This window comes from Protopterus annectens, chromosome 13.part0, assembly GCF_019279795.1.
Source record: "Protopterus annectens isolate FY-2018-M chromosome 13.part0, PAN1.0, whole genome shotgun sequence".
In the NCBI taxonomy this organism is placed as follows: Eukaryota; Metazoa; Chordata; order Ceratodontiformes; family Protopteridae; genus Protopterus; species Protopterus annectens.
In genome coordinates, this window is record NC_056747.1 from 1,101,793,901 (window position 1) to 1,101,811,452 (window position 17,552).

At 46.4% G+C, this 17,552-nt stretch overlaps 1 protein-coding gene across 1 annotated transcript in view; it reads right to left on the reverse strand.

Moving 5' to 3' along the window:
- The window catches only part of FAM117A (family with sequence similarity 117 member A), a gene marked incomplete in the record, with an annotated part of 933,427 nt that overhangs the window by 268,109 nt on the left and 647,766 nt on the right, over positions 1-17,552 (reverse strand). Inside the window, 1 exon segment of the mRNA XM_044055073.1 lies at positions 9,731-9,833. Within this exon segment, the coding sequence (XP_043911008.1) occupies positions 9,731-9,833 (103 nt within the window).

Consider the following 17,552-nt stretch of genomic DNA (forward strand, 5'->3'; position numbering starts at 1 on the left):
ACCTCTGGTAGGGGAGTTTACCAGCTGATCCAGGGCATTTGAGATAAATTCCAGGAAGTGCTGGACCTGGGAGTTTGTACTTAAGTAGTTTTCCCAGTTAACGGTAGGGTAATTGAAATTGCCCAATATCAGGGTGTTTGGTAGGACCTTCATGTTTTCCAGTGTCTCCAGAAAGGCGGAGTGGTGGTCCTCGGTCATGGAGGGTGATCTGTGGCAGGCCACAATTTGCATTGCAGATTTGCCTGATGTTAGTTGCACATGGATGATCTCAGAGGTATCATGCTGTGCAACTAACCTGGAGGTGTAGGTATCCTTGATGAATATGGATACACCCCCTCCTTTTGTTTCGGTCCATGTTCTGTGGCCGAAATGTGTGGTAGTGCTAGGGTGCTCTGTGGAGCCTTGAACCAGGTTTCAGTTACTGCACACAGATGTTGACGTTCTCCATACTGAGGAGTGCTTTGAGCGCGTGCATTTTGAGATTTAAACTCCTGGCATTGAGTAGCATAACCCTCATTTTTTTATTTGTGCTGTTTATGGAGGTGGGTTTGACGTTTGAGCCTTGCCTAAAAAGGCACTATGGGGGCAGCAAAAGCCTTGGCCAGTATTCGAAAGCCTAGGGGTGACGGGTGCAAGCAGTCTCTTGCGAAGCAACGAGGCATGTCGAGGATGTCATCCCAGGCTGAGACGCACCGGATCCCGTTTGAATGACACCAGAAGCTTAGCCAATTGTTGAAATTGATCATTTTTTCTTTATACTGCGGTATCATTCTTGGTGAGGGCAGGATGCTACTCAGGGTCATCGCCGCCTGGGCTACATGATCAGAGAGCTCTTCCATGTCTCTTTTCATGTAGTCCAGGGAGGTACATCTCAGGTCATTCACACCAACATGAACAATGACAGTCATATTTGTACTTGTTCTGGAGAGACCAGAGTGCTTGTGTTATGTGGAGGATTCTGGCTCCCGACAGGCAGCTTACAGTAACCTTCTTGTCCAGCCTAGTGAGAGGGACGTCAGTGTGCCTGACTCTAGAGTCGCTTATTACTAGTGTTAGGTATGTTATTTCGCCTTAAGGGCTGTGATTGTGCTGCACACTGATTGTGTTTTATGTGTTGTCTGGTTTGTGACAGGAGGTGCAGTTTTTTTGGGTGCCTGCTTTGGAGGTCTGTGATGCTTTTGCAGGTTTTTATTCAGAGCCTCAGAGTATGATTTTGTGTATATTTTGCCAGTGCTGGTTTAGTATGTCTCTGAGGCTGGAGGTGTGGTGAAAGTGTTAACCTTCTCCTGACTGCCTGTTCCAGTCTTGGGTGGAGAGAGCTTAGCCTCCAATTTGCTATATAATTGCATCTCTCGCATATGTTAATGTTTTGTGGTAGGAGGAGAGGGTTGTCTTTGTACATGAGACAGTTGTAACATTGCCTCATGATATTCAGGTTCAGCAGCTGGACTGGAGAGTATACCTGAAATTGCCCTTTGGACATGCCTGAATAGTAGGGTGAGCTGCTTATTCGCTTGGTTGGTGAGGGGTGAATAAATAGAAGTTATGTCCTTACCATAACGTTCCATGTGGAGTGTTCATCTCGCCTTTGTTCTTACACATGGGTTCGGAGCCGATCCTCGGCTCCGTGTCGGCCGCTTGCAAGCTCTGCATCGAGAAGAAGCTCGAGAATCTAATACCCACAATCCCCCTCTGCCTTTACCTCAGATCTAGTTTGCAAGCAAACCAGTAGTCAGAGAGAGCACACTCATGCTTACATCACATATGCACAGAACTAAGAGTCTATATATATATATATATACACATATATATATATATACACATGTCAACTATATACACAACAACTGCAATGCAGAAGCAGAATGCCCCAGGCCAGGCACCAAAACTGAACGTTCTTCCTAAGGGCGGGAGGGTGGGAATGTAAGAACAAAGGCGAGATGAACACTCCACATGGAACGTTATGGTAAGGACATAACTTCTATATGTGATAGTGTTCAATCTCGCCGTTTGTTCTTACACATGGGTAGCGTGTCCCTAGCTCCTTGTTCCTGAGGAACTCACGGAAGGACGTTCTTGAGCACAGTGGAACCAAAGGTTGCCCTGTCCCTAGAAACCTTGTCTACCTTATAATGAGAAATGAATGTATGTGGCTTAGACCAAGTAGCAGCCGCACAAATAGTGTCTAGTGGTAGGCGGGCTGCATGAGCCAGGGATGTAGACACTGACCTTGTGGAATGTCCTTTGGGTTTGTGCAAAAGAGTTTGATTTGAAGAATCATAGACATAGATGATACAATCCGTTAACCACTTAGAAAGAGTTCTTTTGGTAACCGCTACTCCTTTCCTGTTATCAGCAAAGGATACAAAAAGTTGATCAGCTTTTCTGTGATCTTTTGTTCTATCCAAGTAAAACCTTAGCTGTCTGTGAACATCTAATTTGTGCAACATATACTCCATTTTATTGGAGTGATTCTTGAAGAAAGTGGGTAATTCAATGGACTGATTAATATTATTAATAGAACAAACTTTAGGAAGGATGAATTAGTGCGAAGAGAAACTGTCAGAATGAAAGATCAAATAAGGGTGCTTAATGGAGAGAGCTTGAAGTTCAGATACTCGCCTAGCGGATGTAATGGCTACCAAAAAGAGAGTCTTCCATGACAAAAATTTCAATGGGCAAGAGGAGGCTGGTTCAAAGGGGGGCAACATTAACTTAGATAACAATAAGTTTAGACTCCAAGGTGACGTAGGAGATCTAATTGGTGGTCTAATATGAAAAGCCCCTTTTAAAAAGGCTTTACATAGTCTGTGGGCCATAACAGGAGCCCCACATTCTTCCACATGGAAATTAGAAATGGCAGCCAATTGAACTCTTAATGTGGTAGGAGAAGCACCCTGATGGAACAAGTCTGTTAAACTCTAATATTTTATTCAAAGGAGCTATAACAGGATCCACTTGCTGTGTATTCGCCCAGAATACAAATCGCTTCCATTTACTAGTATATGTTTTAGTAGTGGAAGCTTTATGAGAAGCCACTAATATATTCTGAACTGCAGGCGAAAGAAGATCAGACCTGGCTAAGTTGGGAATTGGAGCAGCCAAGCTGCTAGATGGAGGGACAAGAGCACGGGGTGAGGAGCCCCTGACGAGTGAGTCAATAGATCTGGCTCTGGGTCCAGGATCCCCGAATGCAGTGTGTCATCAGGAAGGGGAACCAAATTTGACGAGGCCAGAATGGAGCAATGAGGATTATTGTCCTGTGTAGGTTTTTGGCTTTCTGGAGAAACTTTGATATCAGGGGGAAGGGAGGAAATGCGTACAGGAGGCCCGGGGGCCAATCGTGAATCAGTGCGTGCCTGGGGACTTCCCCTGGAGGGGGTAATAGGGCAAAGTAGCTCCTGCATTTGGCGTTCATTGGAGACACAAACAGATCGCAGGAAGGCTGGCCCCACGTGCGAAAAATCGTTTTCGCAACTGACTGTTTTAGAGACCACTCGTGCGGTAACAGAATTGCTCTGCTTAGCCTGTCGGCTATGACTTTGGATGACCCCGGGATGTGCGTTGCTATCAGAAAGCGACCCGTGGACTCCGCCCATTGCCAGATTCTCATGGCCTCTCTGCATAACTGATAGGACTTGGTTCCCCCTTGCTTGTTTATGTACCAGACTACCGACATGTTGTCCGTCTGAACTGCAATAGTTCCCAGAGGAAGAAGAGGAGCAAAGTGTTGCAACGCTAGAAACACTGCCCTCAACTCTAGAACATTGATGTGCAGATTGTACTCTAAATTGGTCCATTCGCCTTGGACTGTCTGTCCCTGAAAGATGCCCGCCCACCCTATCAGGGAAGCGTCTGTGGTCACCGTAACTGTAGGCGGTAGCACAAATGGTCTCCCCTTGGAAAGGTTGCACGTGTGAACCCACCAGTTTAGGTGTGTTTTGCATGTGTTCGTATAAGAATCTCGTGTGTTAGAGGTAGTTGTTGGAGCGACCATTGTGCAAACAGTAGCCATTGTAGGACTCTCATGTGCAGTCTTCCCAAGGGTATTGCAATAAGAGAAGCTGACATGAGTCCCAAAACCTTCAGTACCAGTTTTGCTGGGGATTTCCTGGACAAGAGAAGAAGACGTATGTGAGTCTGAAGTGAAAGTATCCTTTCTGGAGGAAGTCTTAGAATTAACTGATGTGTATCTAATTCGCTCCTATGAATAAGATACTCTGTGATGGCTGTAGTAAGGATTTTCGAAGTTTACGGAAATTCCTAGGTGAATACACAGTTGAAGAGTATAGTCTCTGGCCTGTACTAGTTGACGCTGGGTGGTGGCAGAAAGGAGCCAGTCGTCCAGATACGGAAACACCTGGAATCCTTGGCGTCTCAAGTGAGATGCTACCACTGCCATGCATTTGGTGAAGACCCTGGGGCTGAGGTCAGACCAAAGGGCAGGGCTCAAATTGAAAGTGACTGGCACCCAGACAGAAGCGCAAATGATCTCTGGATGCCCTGGCCATTTTGATGTGGTAGTATGCATCCTTCAGATCTATTGGGCACATCCAGTCGTCCTTCTGTAAGAATGGAAGGATCGATTGAAGCATGACCATTCGGAACTTTTCTTTCTTGACGAAGGTATTGAGGTCGCTTAGGTCCAGAATGGGCCTCCAGTCCCCTGTTTTCTTTGGAACTAAAAAGAACCTTGAGTAAGTCCCGAATCCCTTCTGGTCCGCTGGGACTGGTTGGATGACTTTTTTCTAGCAGCTTTGAAATTTCTATAGCTGCTGGCTCTCGCAGATGGGGCGGTACATCTGGGAGTCTTTTCTTTGGAATGGGATGGGATAGAAAAGGTATATTGTAACCTCTGGTAACCACGCTTTTTACCCACTTGTCTGTAGTTATGTTTTGCCAGGCCTGAGGGTATAAAGCTAAGCGACCCCCGACTGCCTCCAGAGCAGGACAGTCGGGCCTCCTTCTCAGGAGTGCTGGAAAGGTTTACCAGGGAGTGTATCCCTGTCATCTTGATTCTGCGGACCCCCTCTGCCGCCAGGGCGGCGTCTTCCACCTCTGCCCCCTCCTCTGCCTTTAGAAGGGCATCACCCTGTGTGCCTGGGAAAGATCCTTGGGGTTTTCGAAACCACATTTTTCCACCACGTTGCCCTTTGGGGTACGGTCTGGTTGGGGTGGAAAAACGGACTCCGACAGCAGACAGAGTCTTTCCCTCCTGCTCACACCGGGTAAGGGTCTCCTTTACTTTGGGGCCAAAGAGAGTGGCACCGTCAAATGGGGCGTTAGTAAAGGAAGACTTGAAGGCTTCCGCAAATGAACATAAGCGCATCCAGGATTGTCTGCGAAGAGCAATCGCTGAAGCTGCTGCCCTACTCGAACCTTCGCCGCGTAAGAGATCAGCCTCATGGACGAGTTCACAATGGATGTAAGGGTATTAAGTTGCGCTGTCACTTTCTCTGAGACAGCAGCATCTGTAGTACCCTGGAGGGTATCTCCCAACTCTTTGACTAGATCCCTCTGTAGTCGTGTAAAGTGGGTCAAATAGTTCAGGGATCGCATGGAAAAAGCCGCTGAACTTAAAATGCGCTTCCTATACCTGTCCATAGTCCTAGAATCTTTATTAGGGGGATGGACAGATGAGGAAGATTCCGACATCTCCTTTTTCGTGGCCGCTGCCACCACCATAGCGCCCACTGGAACTCCTTTTGTTAAGTAAGTCTTGTCCTGGGGTGCAGTGATATACTTATTGGGTTTCCTTGGGACTGGTTCCACTGTGTCAGGAGCCTCCCACGCCCTTCGAGCAATAAGTTCCATTAACTCATCGAAGGGCGGAGTGACCCAGGAGGAAGAAGGGCGAGCACCGAATGCCTTCAGCAAGACTGACTCATCCTCAGAAGGGGAGGGACTGCCAGTCACCTCTCTGTTTCAGGATCTCCAATATGTCAGAAAAGAGACATCTTCTGAAGGTGACTTAGGGGACCCTTCTGACTCATCTAAGTCAGTATCGGATGTCAAGGATTCTTGTGGAGAATCTAAGTGTCTCCTCTTACACAATCTTTTCCTAGGGACTTCTTCGGGGAGCATCCGAAGAAGCCTCCGAGGAAGAGGGGCACCTCCAGGGGTGGCTGAGACACCGGTGCTCGACGCTTGGATGTGGCCGTGGGTGCAGAGGAGGATAACGGCCCTTTATGGGGAGGAGAGGTTGCTTCTACTGATGTAGTTGTCTGGGTAGACAACACCTTCCTCATTAGATCGAAAGCCCCCGGGTCCCGAGTCGAAGAATCTCGGTTCGAAGAAATGGGAAGAATCCCGAAACAGGCACCGAAGGCATCGACCCGAGGACGGAGCTGAATCGATCAGCGAGAGGCCCGAGGGAAGAGTCGGAACCGAACGCCGGTTCGACTCTCTGCCCCAGAACCAAGGACAGATCGTCGGCTCCGAGACTCCGGTACCGGGTCCGACGGAGTCGAGGTGAGAGGAACAGACCGAGAAAAGGACGGTTCTGGACCAGAGGGCTCCACAATCAGAAGATCAACCTCTTCCGGCTCCAAAGACTGGACAGGTCTCGGAGGAGGAATGGATGGAGACAATGGGAGGCCTTCAAGTTTCGACACCAACTGGGTGGAAACTGAAATAAGTTTGGATAGGGCCGAATGCTCCAATAACTTCTGCACCACACGATCCACATCGACATCGGAGAGCTTAGAAGAAGAACGGGTCGAAGGAACCGAAGACGGAGCCGACCTCAATAAAGTCGAGGGAGGGAGCTCCATCACCGGTTCCAAGACTCGAGGCTCAGGAACAGACACCAGTTGAACACTCGCCCAAGTCTGTGGAACCGGTGATCTAACTTTACTCGAAGAGCTCGGAGCCGATGACTTGGGCTCCGACGTCTTTGATTCCTTCGAGGATTTGGATGCCTGGTCTGAAGCATCCAGAGCCTCCTGAAAGGAAGGTTTTAACAACCCTCTGTCCATGAGTTTCCTGCGCCTATCTGTCATGACCCTCCCACTAAAAGAGTGACAAATTGAACAGTCCTCTTGTAAGTGGAGAGGGCCAAGGCAGTAGACACAGGAACTATGGTTGTCAGTAACTGACATTTTTTGGCCACACTGACAACGTTTAAAGCCTGATTTAATTTTCTCAGACATTTTACAGGAAAGAGAAAGGTCAAGTCCAGTATGAGAGACAAATCCAATAGAAAAAAGTCAAATCCGATGTATATGTCAGTCCGGTTGTCAAATTTAAGAAAGGGGTGGTAGGCCCCGAAAAACTCTAACCAGTTAAATAAACTTAACGGAACCGAGAAATTCTACCTACACACACACATACACTAAGTATACCAAAAGGTACTTTTTAGAACAAACTTTTTCTAAAATATAACAAAAATAAAGTTATATCTTATCTCAAGATGCTCGAGCTAGCTCCCAGCGATCACAGCAGCGGCAAACTAGATCTGAGGTAAAGGCAGAGGGGGATTGTGGGTATTAGATTGTCTCGAGCTTCTTCTCGATGCAGAGCTTGCAAGCGGCAGACACGGAGCCGAGGATCGGCTCCGAACCCATGTGTAAGAACAAACGGCGAGATTGAACACCATCACATTGAGCCTTGCCCTGCTGGGCAATCAAGTGTCGGGGTATACGAGTGCTTGCTATTAGGTCTCAGCAAGTGCTGGACTGTAGGATGCTTTTTAAGTGCTTAGATCGAGAGTTAGACTACTTTCAAGGGAAAAACTGAAGAGGAGACTTGGTGGAGCCGGGATAAAGCAAACTTACTGTCAGACACAGATACAAAAGCAACTTTCAGATCAGATTTCTTGGCCTTTTCCCTTCGTGGTTCAGTGGTAGAATCCAGTGATGGTGTAGAGGATACAAGAAGGCTTAGAAGATCCTTTTGCCTTGTGCTTGGGGGCTGAGCCCCAAATAATGCTTTGGAAAAGGAAGACGCGAATAATCCTTTTAATATTAATTATTTTATTTATTTATATAAAATTTATTTAAATAAAAATATTAATTAATTCTTCATATCAGCCAAGGCAATTGGATTAAATCTGACAAATTTTGCATTCAACATTTAAGTGCTGTGACCCTAAACAACACACACAGAGTGAGAACCTGAAAGCAGAAATTTACATCTGTATTCCGTGCATTTTTTAAACCCCAAGGGGGCTTTCTTCAGACATTTCCAATTGTTAATCAAAAAACTAAGATAATTTTTGTTTTAATTTATACAACAGAAATACCAACGATGGTATAAAGATTACCCTAAAAAAGGGGTAATATACAATTACCAGCAATAGTAAACAAGTTGCAGTGTAAAGAGTAGAAAGGGAGGTATAGGAATAAAGAATAGAATATTAAAGAATGAAATATTTAAGAGTTATTTGAAAATTTTCAAATATCGGACATACAAAAATGCTATGTAGCTCGAGAGCCAAAAGCTACTGTGTCTTCACTCTAAAGTGGCAAATGAGATCTAAGGAATGTTAGGGTTGGTGCATCACTATTTTTTTTGGTGGCCATGAGCTTTAGTAATGGCCAAGTCAGATCTGAGGAACGGGTCCAAACCCAATTGTTAATAAATGAAAATTGGTAAAACCAGATCTAATCTTATTCAAAGAAATTTGAGGAGTAGATAACATGCTTGGCTTTCTGCTTCTTTCTGACAAGCAAAATGGGCCAACCATGTTACTAAAGGCAGCAACAACTTCCCCAGGGATGAGTAAAGCACTCTGACAACGAGGAAACCCTTCCTGGTTCCCCCTCTCAGGATCAACGAGAGTGGCTCTCCCTTTCCCATTTTCGGAATTCCAACAGTCGCAGAGGACGTGGCTAACCCCTGGTCCATAATGGCTTGTAGGTGCTACACTAGAAGGATCCGGGATAAAAGAGGAGTGGTTTGAGGTACAAATGGCCACTGTCGAGTGTGGGCAAATTTCTAACCTGCCGTTGTGGCAAAGCCAGTTTGCTTAATTTTTAATTTTTGGGGCTGGAAGGACAACTGACCATTAGACCGGTAGTCTGTTCCTTGGTCAAACTGAACATGGGGGAAGACCAGAAGCAAATGTTGGTCAACAGTACCAGTCTACAAAACTTACTTTCACAGAAATGTACAGTATAAAGCACTTTAAAGCACTATGCCAGTACCTCAAAAGTAAAAATGTGTCCACAGAAAAAAAAAGTTTTCAGTTACTTAACACCATTTAAACGGACAGAAAAAATGAGCACTCTGTTTAAAAGTGCATTACAGTCTTGTAACAGTCCATTAACACACACAACTCCCAGCTTTAAAGTAACTTTCTTGAAGATGAAAGAGATAAAATGTTAGTACAAATAGGAAAATGGAATTTTTTCCCCTCCAAATGGGAGCTTGTCTGAGCAGCAAAGGAATAGCACAAGACTACCATTGATCCTGGAGTACACTCACAGCAGTGTACACAGTGGCAATGCAGCTTTGATGGACTTCGCCCCAAAACCTGTTCTTCAGTCAGCTCAGCTTGAGCGACCCGACAGTTTGTTTGCGCACGCGTGTGTGTGTAAGGTGCCCTGAAGCGTTGGAAGCTGGCCAGCTGTTGTAGCCTTGGCAGGATATAACCCATATAACCAAGGCTATTACAGCAGTGATGAATGTGATGACTATGATGAACATTCACAGAAAATAAAATAGTTATGAACAAAATGAATTCGCTGGGTTTACATTAAGATGGGAGAGAATATATGAAACCATTACTTACACAGCTTCTTCAACTACTTTGACTCGCTCACATCCCTCAGGGGGCTCTCTTTTGAACATACAGCTGTGATTCGGTTTTGGAGAAGGAGAGTAGCGTTCAGCATCTGGAAGGAAATCATCAAGAAAAGGTTATACCACACAAAGCTGTGCGTACACCAAGAGCTACCTCCAAGTCTGAAATGCAGATGCCAGTCAATGAACATCTAATGGGCTAAGGATTCAAAACAGGTAACATGATGTCTTTGGGCACTGCAGGTGACTGATTTCAAATTATGCCTCAAACATCAAGTAAATTCTTAATTCCTGGGGCAACATCCTACACATTAGCTAATCAAAATCCATTTTAACCTCCAAGAAATTTTTTTGATGCCTGTGCTTTGCTTTACCTAAGTTTCTTTCATTCATGGAACTCCAAAAATACAGCTGATATGAAATGGAAAAAAAAATGATAAACCTCTTTCTGGGTGATCAAACTTCATTATGAAAATGCACTGAGAAGACTGAAAATGCACAATGCTGCAAATGCACACGGGATGGGCAGCTTGTTATCCTGTGCACTAGAAACACTTCCGCAAAACAACCTTACTGTGTTGTAATGTGCACAGCAGAAGCAACGGAGAAGAACCAGATTTCTGGTCTGACACTGCACAAAACCTGTGAACAAAAACATCCTGTAAGTGTAGCTAACCAGCATGGCTGTAATGTCTATATGATAGTCAGACGTTTACCAAAATATGCCACAACCAACAAAGAATGTAAACTGAGTTACCAGCCTCCTTTAGGTGATCACCAAAACTACGCAGAAAGTGAACAGCAGAGCACATATCATTCAGCTAGGTATTACTATATTTTAAAGCCCTATTTCTTCACGTACTATATCTCACTTTTTACAGTTGTGTAGTATTTACATATATTTTGCAAGGCAATATCCATTACCTACACTCATCACCTTAAAAATTCTTTAACTTAAAGCTATTATGGATTTTAATATTAAACTATCTTTTTTAAGACATTGGAAAGAAGGCATAGCCTTCCTAGAACTTAACCTCTGAAACAGATGGTATCACTTTTAGTTATGTACTTACCATAACTTTGGATGTATGGGATCCATCTCGCCTACATTCATGACAGATGGGTTCGGAGCCGATCCATCGGCTCCGACTCAGCAACTTGTATACTAGCACGAAGTCTCTCATTGGCTGGGCTATACCCTATCCCAGGATGCACTACACCTGCTTCCCCAGATCTTGTTTGTTCGCTTTCATACACCCATGTAAACACAGAGACACTATAAGTCACTATAACCAACTAAAGTTCTTCAAGAAAGAACGCCAAGAAAACAGTGACTACAGCTCCTCTAAATCCAAATGGCAGGGGGAAGGAGGGTGGGTACTTATGAATGTAGGCGAGATGGATCCCATACATCCAAAGTTATGGTAAGTACATAACTAAAAGATGTAATGGGATCCTATCTCGCCTACATTCATGACAGATGGGACAGCGTCCTAGCACCTACATCCCGGTGGCTCATTGGAACACACTCCTGAGAACCGTGGAACCAAAGGAAGCTCTGCCTCGAGAAACCACATCCAACTTGTAATGAGAAATAAAAGTGTGCGGAGAAGTCCAGGTAGCCGCAGCACAAATATCATCTATGGATAATTTGGAGTGAAAAGCTACCGAAGTAGCCATTGCCCTGGTAGAATGAGCCTTGACAGGAAAGGGAAGGTCTTTATTGGCCTGTGAATAAACAAAGGTGATACAGTCTTTAATCCATTTTGATATGGAGGCTTTAGATACTGGTTGACCCAATTTGTTCGCTGCAAAAGAAACAAACAATTGATTTGATTTTCGCGTTTGAGCGGTTCTATTCAAATAAAAATGTAACTGTCTATGTACGTCCAATTGATGCAAAGTATATTCTGCGTTATTAGAGAATTCTGGGAAAAAAACAGGGAGTTCTATGGTTTGTTGCAAACAGAAAGAGGAGGCCACCTTTGGAATAAATGCAGGGTTCAATTTCAATGAAACTCTATGTTTGTGAAAAATCAAATAGGGAGGATCAGAACAAAGAGCTTGAAGTTCTGAAACTCGCCTAGCAGATGTTATGGCTACTAAAAGGCCGTTTTCCAAGACAGAAATTTTAAATCACAAGTAGCAGCTGGTTCGAAGGACGGGCAGTTAGGGCAGCAAGAACCATATTCAAATCCCAAGGAGGAACAGGATGAGATAAAGGAGGCCTAAGGAGCCAAGCCCCTTTAAGGAACGCCTTACAAAGTTTGTGAGACATTAATGAAGGTTCAAATGAGGCATGAAAATTAGAGATTGCCGCTAGCTGAACCTTAATGGTAGAAACTGAAGAGCCCGACTGAAAAGGAAGGCCAGAAAATTCAGAACCTCCGATACTGGAGCAGTGAGAGGATCTATACCTCGTTCTTGAGCCCAGAAGGCAAACCTTTTCCATTTACTGGAATAAAGTTTGATGGTGGAAGGCTTATGGGAAGAAGACAGAATGTGGACCACATCCGGCGAGAGAGCATTATCTCGGACTAAGGATGGAAGTGGAGTAACCATGCTGCCAACTTCAGGGACCTGAGAAACGGATGAAGCCGTCCTGACTGATGAGTCAACAGGTCTGGCACCGGATCCAGAAACCATGGACCTTCTATCGCATGCCTCTGTAGGAAAGGGAACCAAACTTGACGAGGCCAGTGCGGGGCAATCAGAATCATTTCGCTCTCCATGTAAATGGCCTTCTGTATCACCCTCGGTAGGAGGGGGAACGGAGGGAAGGCGTAGAGAAGACCGGGGGGCCAAATGTGAGTCAGAGCGTCCCTGGGAATCTGTCCCTGAGAAGGGAACAGTGTGAAGAACTCTCTGCATTTCGCATTGTGAGGGCTGGCAAACAGGTCGCAGCAAGGAAGACCCCATCTGTTGAAGATTTTCGCAGCTATACTCTGATTGAGGGACCACTCGTGGGGCAAGAGAATGGTCCTGCTTAATCTGTCCGCAATCACATTGGACTTCCCCGGTATGTGCGTTGCCATTAGAAAGCGGTTGGTAGCTACCGCCCAGTGCCAAAGTCTCATGGCTTCTCTGCATAGTGGGCAAGACCTGGTACCCCCTTGTTTGTTTATGTACCATACTACCGACATGTTGTCGGATAGGATAGCAATTGGACCCTGTGGGAGAGCGTGATGGAGAGCTTGGAGTACCAATAGTACCGCTCTCATCTCCAGTACATTGATATGCAAATGCGTTTCCTGGATCTGCCATGTGCCTTGGACCGACCTGTCCAGGTAATGACCCCCCCACCATACCTGGGAGGAGTCCGTGGTCACAGTGGCAACGGGACGTTGAGGAATAAAGGATCGCCCCTGGTCGAGATTTGACTGTAGAAGCCACCAACGCAGATCTCGACGGCAACTTTCCATGATTATGATTAAGTGGTTCAAGGGCAGTTCCTGATAAGACCATTGAACCGACAGTAGCCATTGTAGAATTCGCATGTGAAGTCTGGCCAAGGGAACTAGAAGTATAGTCGACGCCATCGAGCCCAACAGTTGTAGGATCCGATGGGCCGGGGCTCTTTGTAAGTGAAGGCAGGATTTGACTTGATCTTGTAAGATCTGAATTCTTGCTGCCGGTAAAAAGGCGCGCATTCTTTTTGTGTCTAAGTCTGCGCCTATGAAAGTAATACGCTGCGAAGGCTGTAGTACAGATTTTTGCAAATTGAATGTGATCCCAAGAAACGGCCCAAGGTGAACGTGGCTCTGAGCTTGGAGAAGTAGATGCTCGGAGGTGGCTGTAAGGAGCCAGTCGTCTAGATAAGGAAACACCTGGAATCCCAGACTTCTCAGGTGAGCAGTTACCACTGCCAGACACTTGGTGAACACCCTGGGGGCTGTGGTGAGACCAAAGGGCAGTGCTCGGAATTGGAAATGACTGGCTCCGGGAAGCGTAAATGTCTCCTGGACTCTTGAGCTATGGGAATATGATAGTAAGCGTCCTGGAGATCTATTGAGCACATCCATGCATCTTTTTCCAGCAAAGGAAGAATAGATTGAAGAGTGACCATCCGGAATTTGGACTTCTTTACGAAACGATTCAATAAACTGAGGTCCAAAATGGGCCTGAAGTCCCCTGTCTTTTTTGGTACCAAAAATAATTTTGAGTAAGTTCCTGATCCGAGCTGGTCGATGGGGACAGGCTGGATGGCTCTTTTTTCTAGCAGCTTTGAAACCTCTAATGCTGCCTGATCCCGCTGACTGGGTGGTACGTCCGGGATTTCCCTTAAAGAAAGGGGGGGTTTGTTGAAGGGTATGATATATCCTCCGGTAATGATGCGAAGCACCCACCGATCGCTTGTTATGGATTCCCAAGCTTGTGGGTGCGCCAAGCGACCCCGACTGGCTCGGGAGTTGCACAGTCGGGCAACAACTCAGGAACGCTGGTTGTATGAAGAACCACGAAAGGAATCGCGGTCTCCAGAGTTACGGGGGCCTCTGCCACCTCTGGGGCGGCGTCTTCCAAAATCCCCCCCCCCCCCTGCCTCTGGAGGGGGAATCACTAGGTGGAGTAGAGAAAGACTTTTGGGATTTTTTAAACCACATTTTCCCTCCTCTCCCAGCCTTGGGATAAGGCCTGGAAGGAGCGGAATAACGGGCCCCAACAGCAGTCAAAGTTTTGCCCTCCTGCTCGCACCGAGTTAGTGTGTCCTTCACCTTGGGTCCAAACAAAGATGACCCATCAAAGGGGGCGTCGGTGAAGGAAGACTTGAAGGCCTCCGTAAACGAACACAAGCGTAACCAGGCTAGTCTCCTAAGGGCAACGCCTGTTCCCGCAGCTCTACTCGCTCCATCGGCCGCATACGAGATGAGCCGCATGGACGAGTTAATAGAAAAAAAGAGTATTCATCTGTGCGCCAACAGTAGAGGCCAGCGCTTCAGGTAGATTACCAACAAGGGAGTCATTTAGCTCTTTGAGAAGATCCCTTTGGAGCCTTGTAAAATGACAAATAATTCAGCGACCGTAAGGTAAAGGCCGCTGAGGACAGGGTACGCTTCCCGTACCTATCCATACTCCTAGAATCCTTATTAGGAGGATGAATAGACGTCGAAGCCTCTGCCACGTCCTGCTGTGTGGCAGAAGCCACCACCAAAGCATCTACCAGTACACCCTTTGAGAGAAATTCTTTCTGGGGGGGAGCTGACAAGAATTTATTGGGCCTCGTAGGCACCGGTTCCACGGAATCAGGGTGTTCCTACACCCTTCGAGAAACCAAATCAAGGAGTTCATCGAAGGGCGGAGACACCCAGGAGGTGGAGGGCTGGGCCCCAAAGGCCTTGAGGAAGACCGACTCCTCAGCTGAAGGGGTTTTGGCTTGCCAGTCACCTCTCTGTCTCAGAATCTCCAAGATATCTGAGAAGGAGATATCATCCGAAGATGATTTGGGGGACCCTTCCGCGTCATCGAGGTCAGTATCCGATGTAATAGACTCATCTTGGGAGTCTACGTGCTTCCTCTTACACAATTTCTTCCGTGGGGGTTCGTCCGAAGCAGTTTCGGACGGACCGCCCGGAAGAAGGGAACCCCCGATTGGGGTATCGTCAGGCCCTGGGGCCCCGCTGCCGGGGGGCTGCAACGCAACAGAGGCACCAGTCTCCAAATCTAGGGACGGTGAGGTAGAGTCTAGTTGAACCGACAAAGGCATGGCCAGCGCGCTCCTCATGGCCTCAAAGGCCGGACCTCCAGAATCCGAAGTCGTCACTGGTCTAGAGGCCATGATGGCACTGGGAATTCCAGCAGCCGATGCTCCGAGAGGAAGACTAGGCACTGAAGCACCTAATCCCAAAGTATGCCCCTCGGGCCCGGCTGTAGAGGTCGCAGTACCAAACCCTGAACCAGAGGACAGGGTAGGAAGCATAGTCGGAGCCGAAAAGCCTGATAGGGGTCTCTGCTCCGACCGTATGGCTCCACCTTGCTCCACCACCACCGGCTCCAACAACTCAGAGGAGGTTGGAGGAGGAATCAAGTGTGTCGGGGGGGGGGGGGATCGGCTCCGAAGCAAACTGTGCTGGAGCCGAGACCATTTTAGCAAACACTGGAGATTGGAAGAGCCTCTGTAAAACCCTATCCAGGTCCGAATCTGATAGTCTCGAGGATTTAGAGGAGGTAGACACTCGAGAAGACTTTCCACTCGGCTCCGAGGGAGAAGGGGACCGGCTCCAATACTGTCTGCGCCGACTCCACCACCTCATGGACCACCATCGGCGCCGAAGAAGCCTTCTTCGGGGCCGAGGGGGAAGAGTCTGAGCTGCACACTTCCACCGGCTCCGAAGCCATTGGAGCCGATGGAGGTGATTCACCTCTCGATACTCCAACTTGCGGCTCCGAAGACAATGGAGCCGAAGTAGGAGGTATCGAGGCAGACTCTTCGACACTCGGCCCCGAAGTCAGTGGAGCCGAGGAAGAAGAGGTCAACTTTTTCTTTTTAGAAGTCGGCTCCGACGGACTTGTCGGAGCCGACGATCTTTTCTTTGGAAGCAACAGGAGGATTCAAAGCTTCCTCAAAGGAGGGTTTAATAAGCCCTTTTAAAATGAGCTTGTTCTTACGTTCTTGAAGAACTCTAGCAGAAAAGGCATGACATACGCTACAAGTCTCCTGTAGATGTTTCGGCCCCAAACAATAAACACAAATTGAATGGCTGTCTGTTATGGACATTTTATAACTGCACCGAGTGCACTTTTTAAACCCTGATTTTTGTTCTTTAGACATAGTACAGGTACTGCAACAAATAGAGATTACCACAAAAATTAAGCACTATAAAGAAAAGCGCCAACTGAAAAGCGCGAGACTCACTGGCGCAAGCACCTAGAAGAAAATTACCTCAGAAGCAACTGACAAACAAGTACAACGGCCCAAAGCCCTCTAATTTAAACGGGCTTGGCCCGAAAGACAAAAAACCACAAAGGGACTTAAAATAAACAGTACAAAGGACTTTTGAACTAAATAGTACACAAGAGTAGGGCAAGGGCCCTCTAACTCAAACGGGCCTTGCCCGACTGAAAAAAAGGGACAAGTACCAGACGACACTCAAGCACTTAAACTTCACAAATATTATAAAGAAGCTGTTAAAACAGCTGTTTGATTAATATATAGCAAAAACCCCCAAGGTCAAGGACCAATAAAGGTAAAAATAACTACTTAGCTCCAGCCAAGTCGAGACCACGTCCAGCTTGTAAAGCGGCAAACGAGATCTGGGGAAGCAGGTGTAGTGCATCCTGGGATAGGGTATAGCCCAGCCAATGAGAGACTTCGTGCTAGTATATAAGTTGCAGAGAACCCATCTGTCATGAATGTAGGCGAGATAGGATCCCATTACATCATGCCAATGCAACACACAAGACTGAACTATCTTTAAGCACAGTTTCTAACCTGTAACCTGGGTAGTCTCTTGCAGTTTTTTACGTTGGACATTAAACTTGTTCTTTTGTTGCACTTCATTTTCCTGATGTGATGATCACTTTCCTTACAAATTATTTTTCTCAGACCAACTTGCTGCATTTTAACTTCAAGTGTATTCTTTAAAGGCCATGTTAGCTCATCTACAGAACTCAACCAAGTACTAACTCAAGAGAAACTTTCATTTGTTTTGCAGCAGCTCTTTGCACTTAAAGCATGTTCTACTCAACATATCCAAGTACAGTTCCTTACCTCTTCTGCATTTCATTTAATATCATACTGTTATAGTACAAGTTAATTTTCTGCAGCACTGGAGGTGCTGTGTAAAGCCTTTCTGAATGTTTTGTAAGGATGTGGA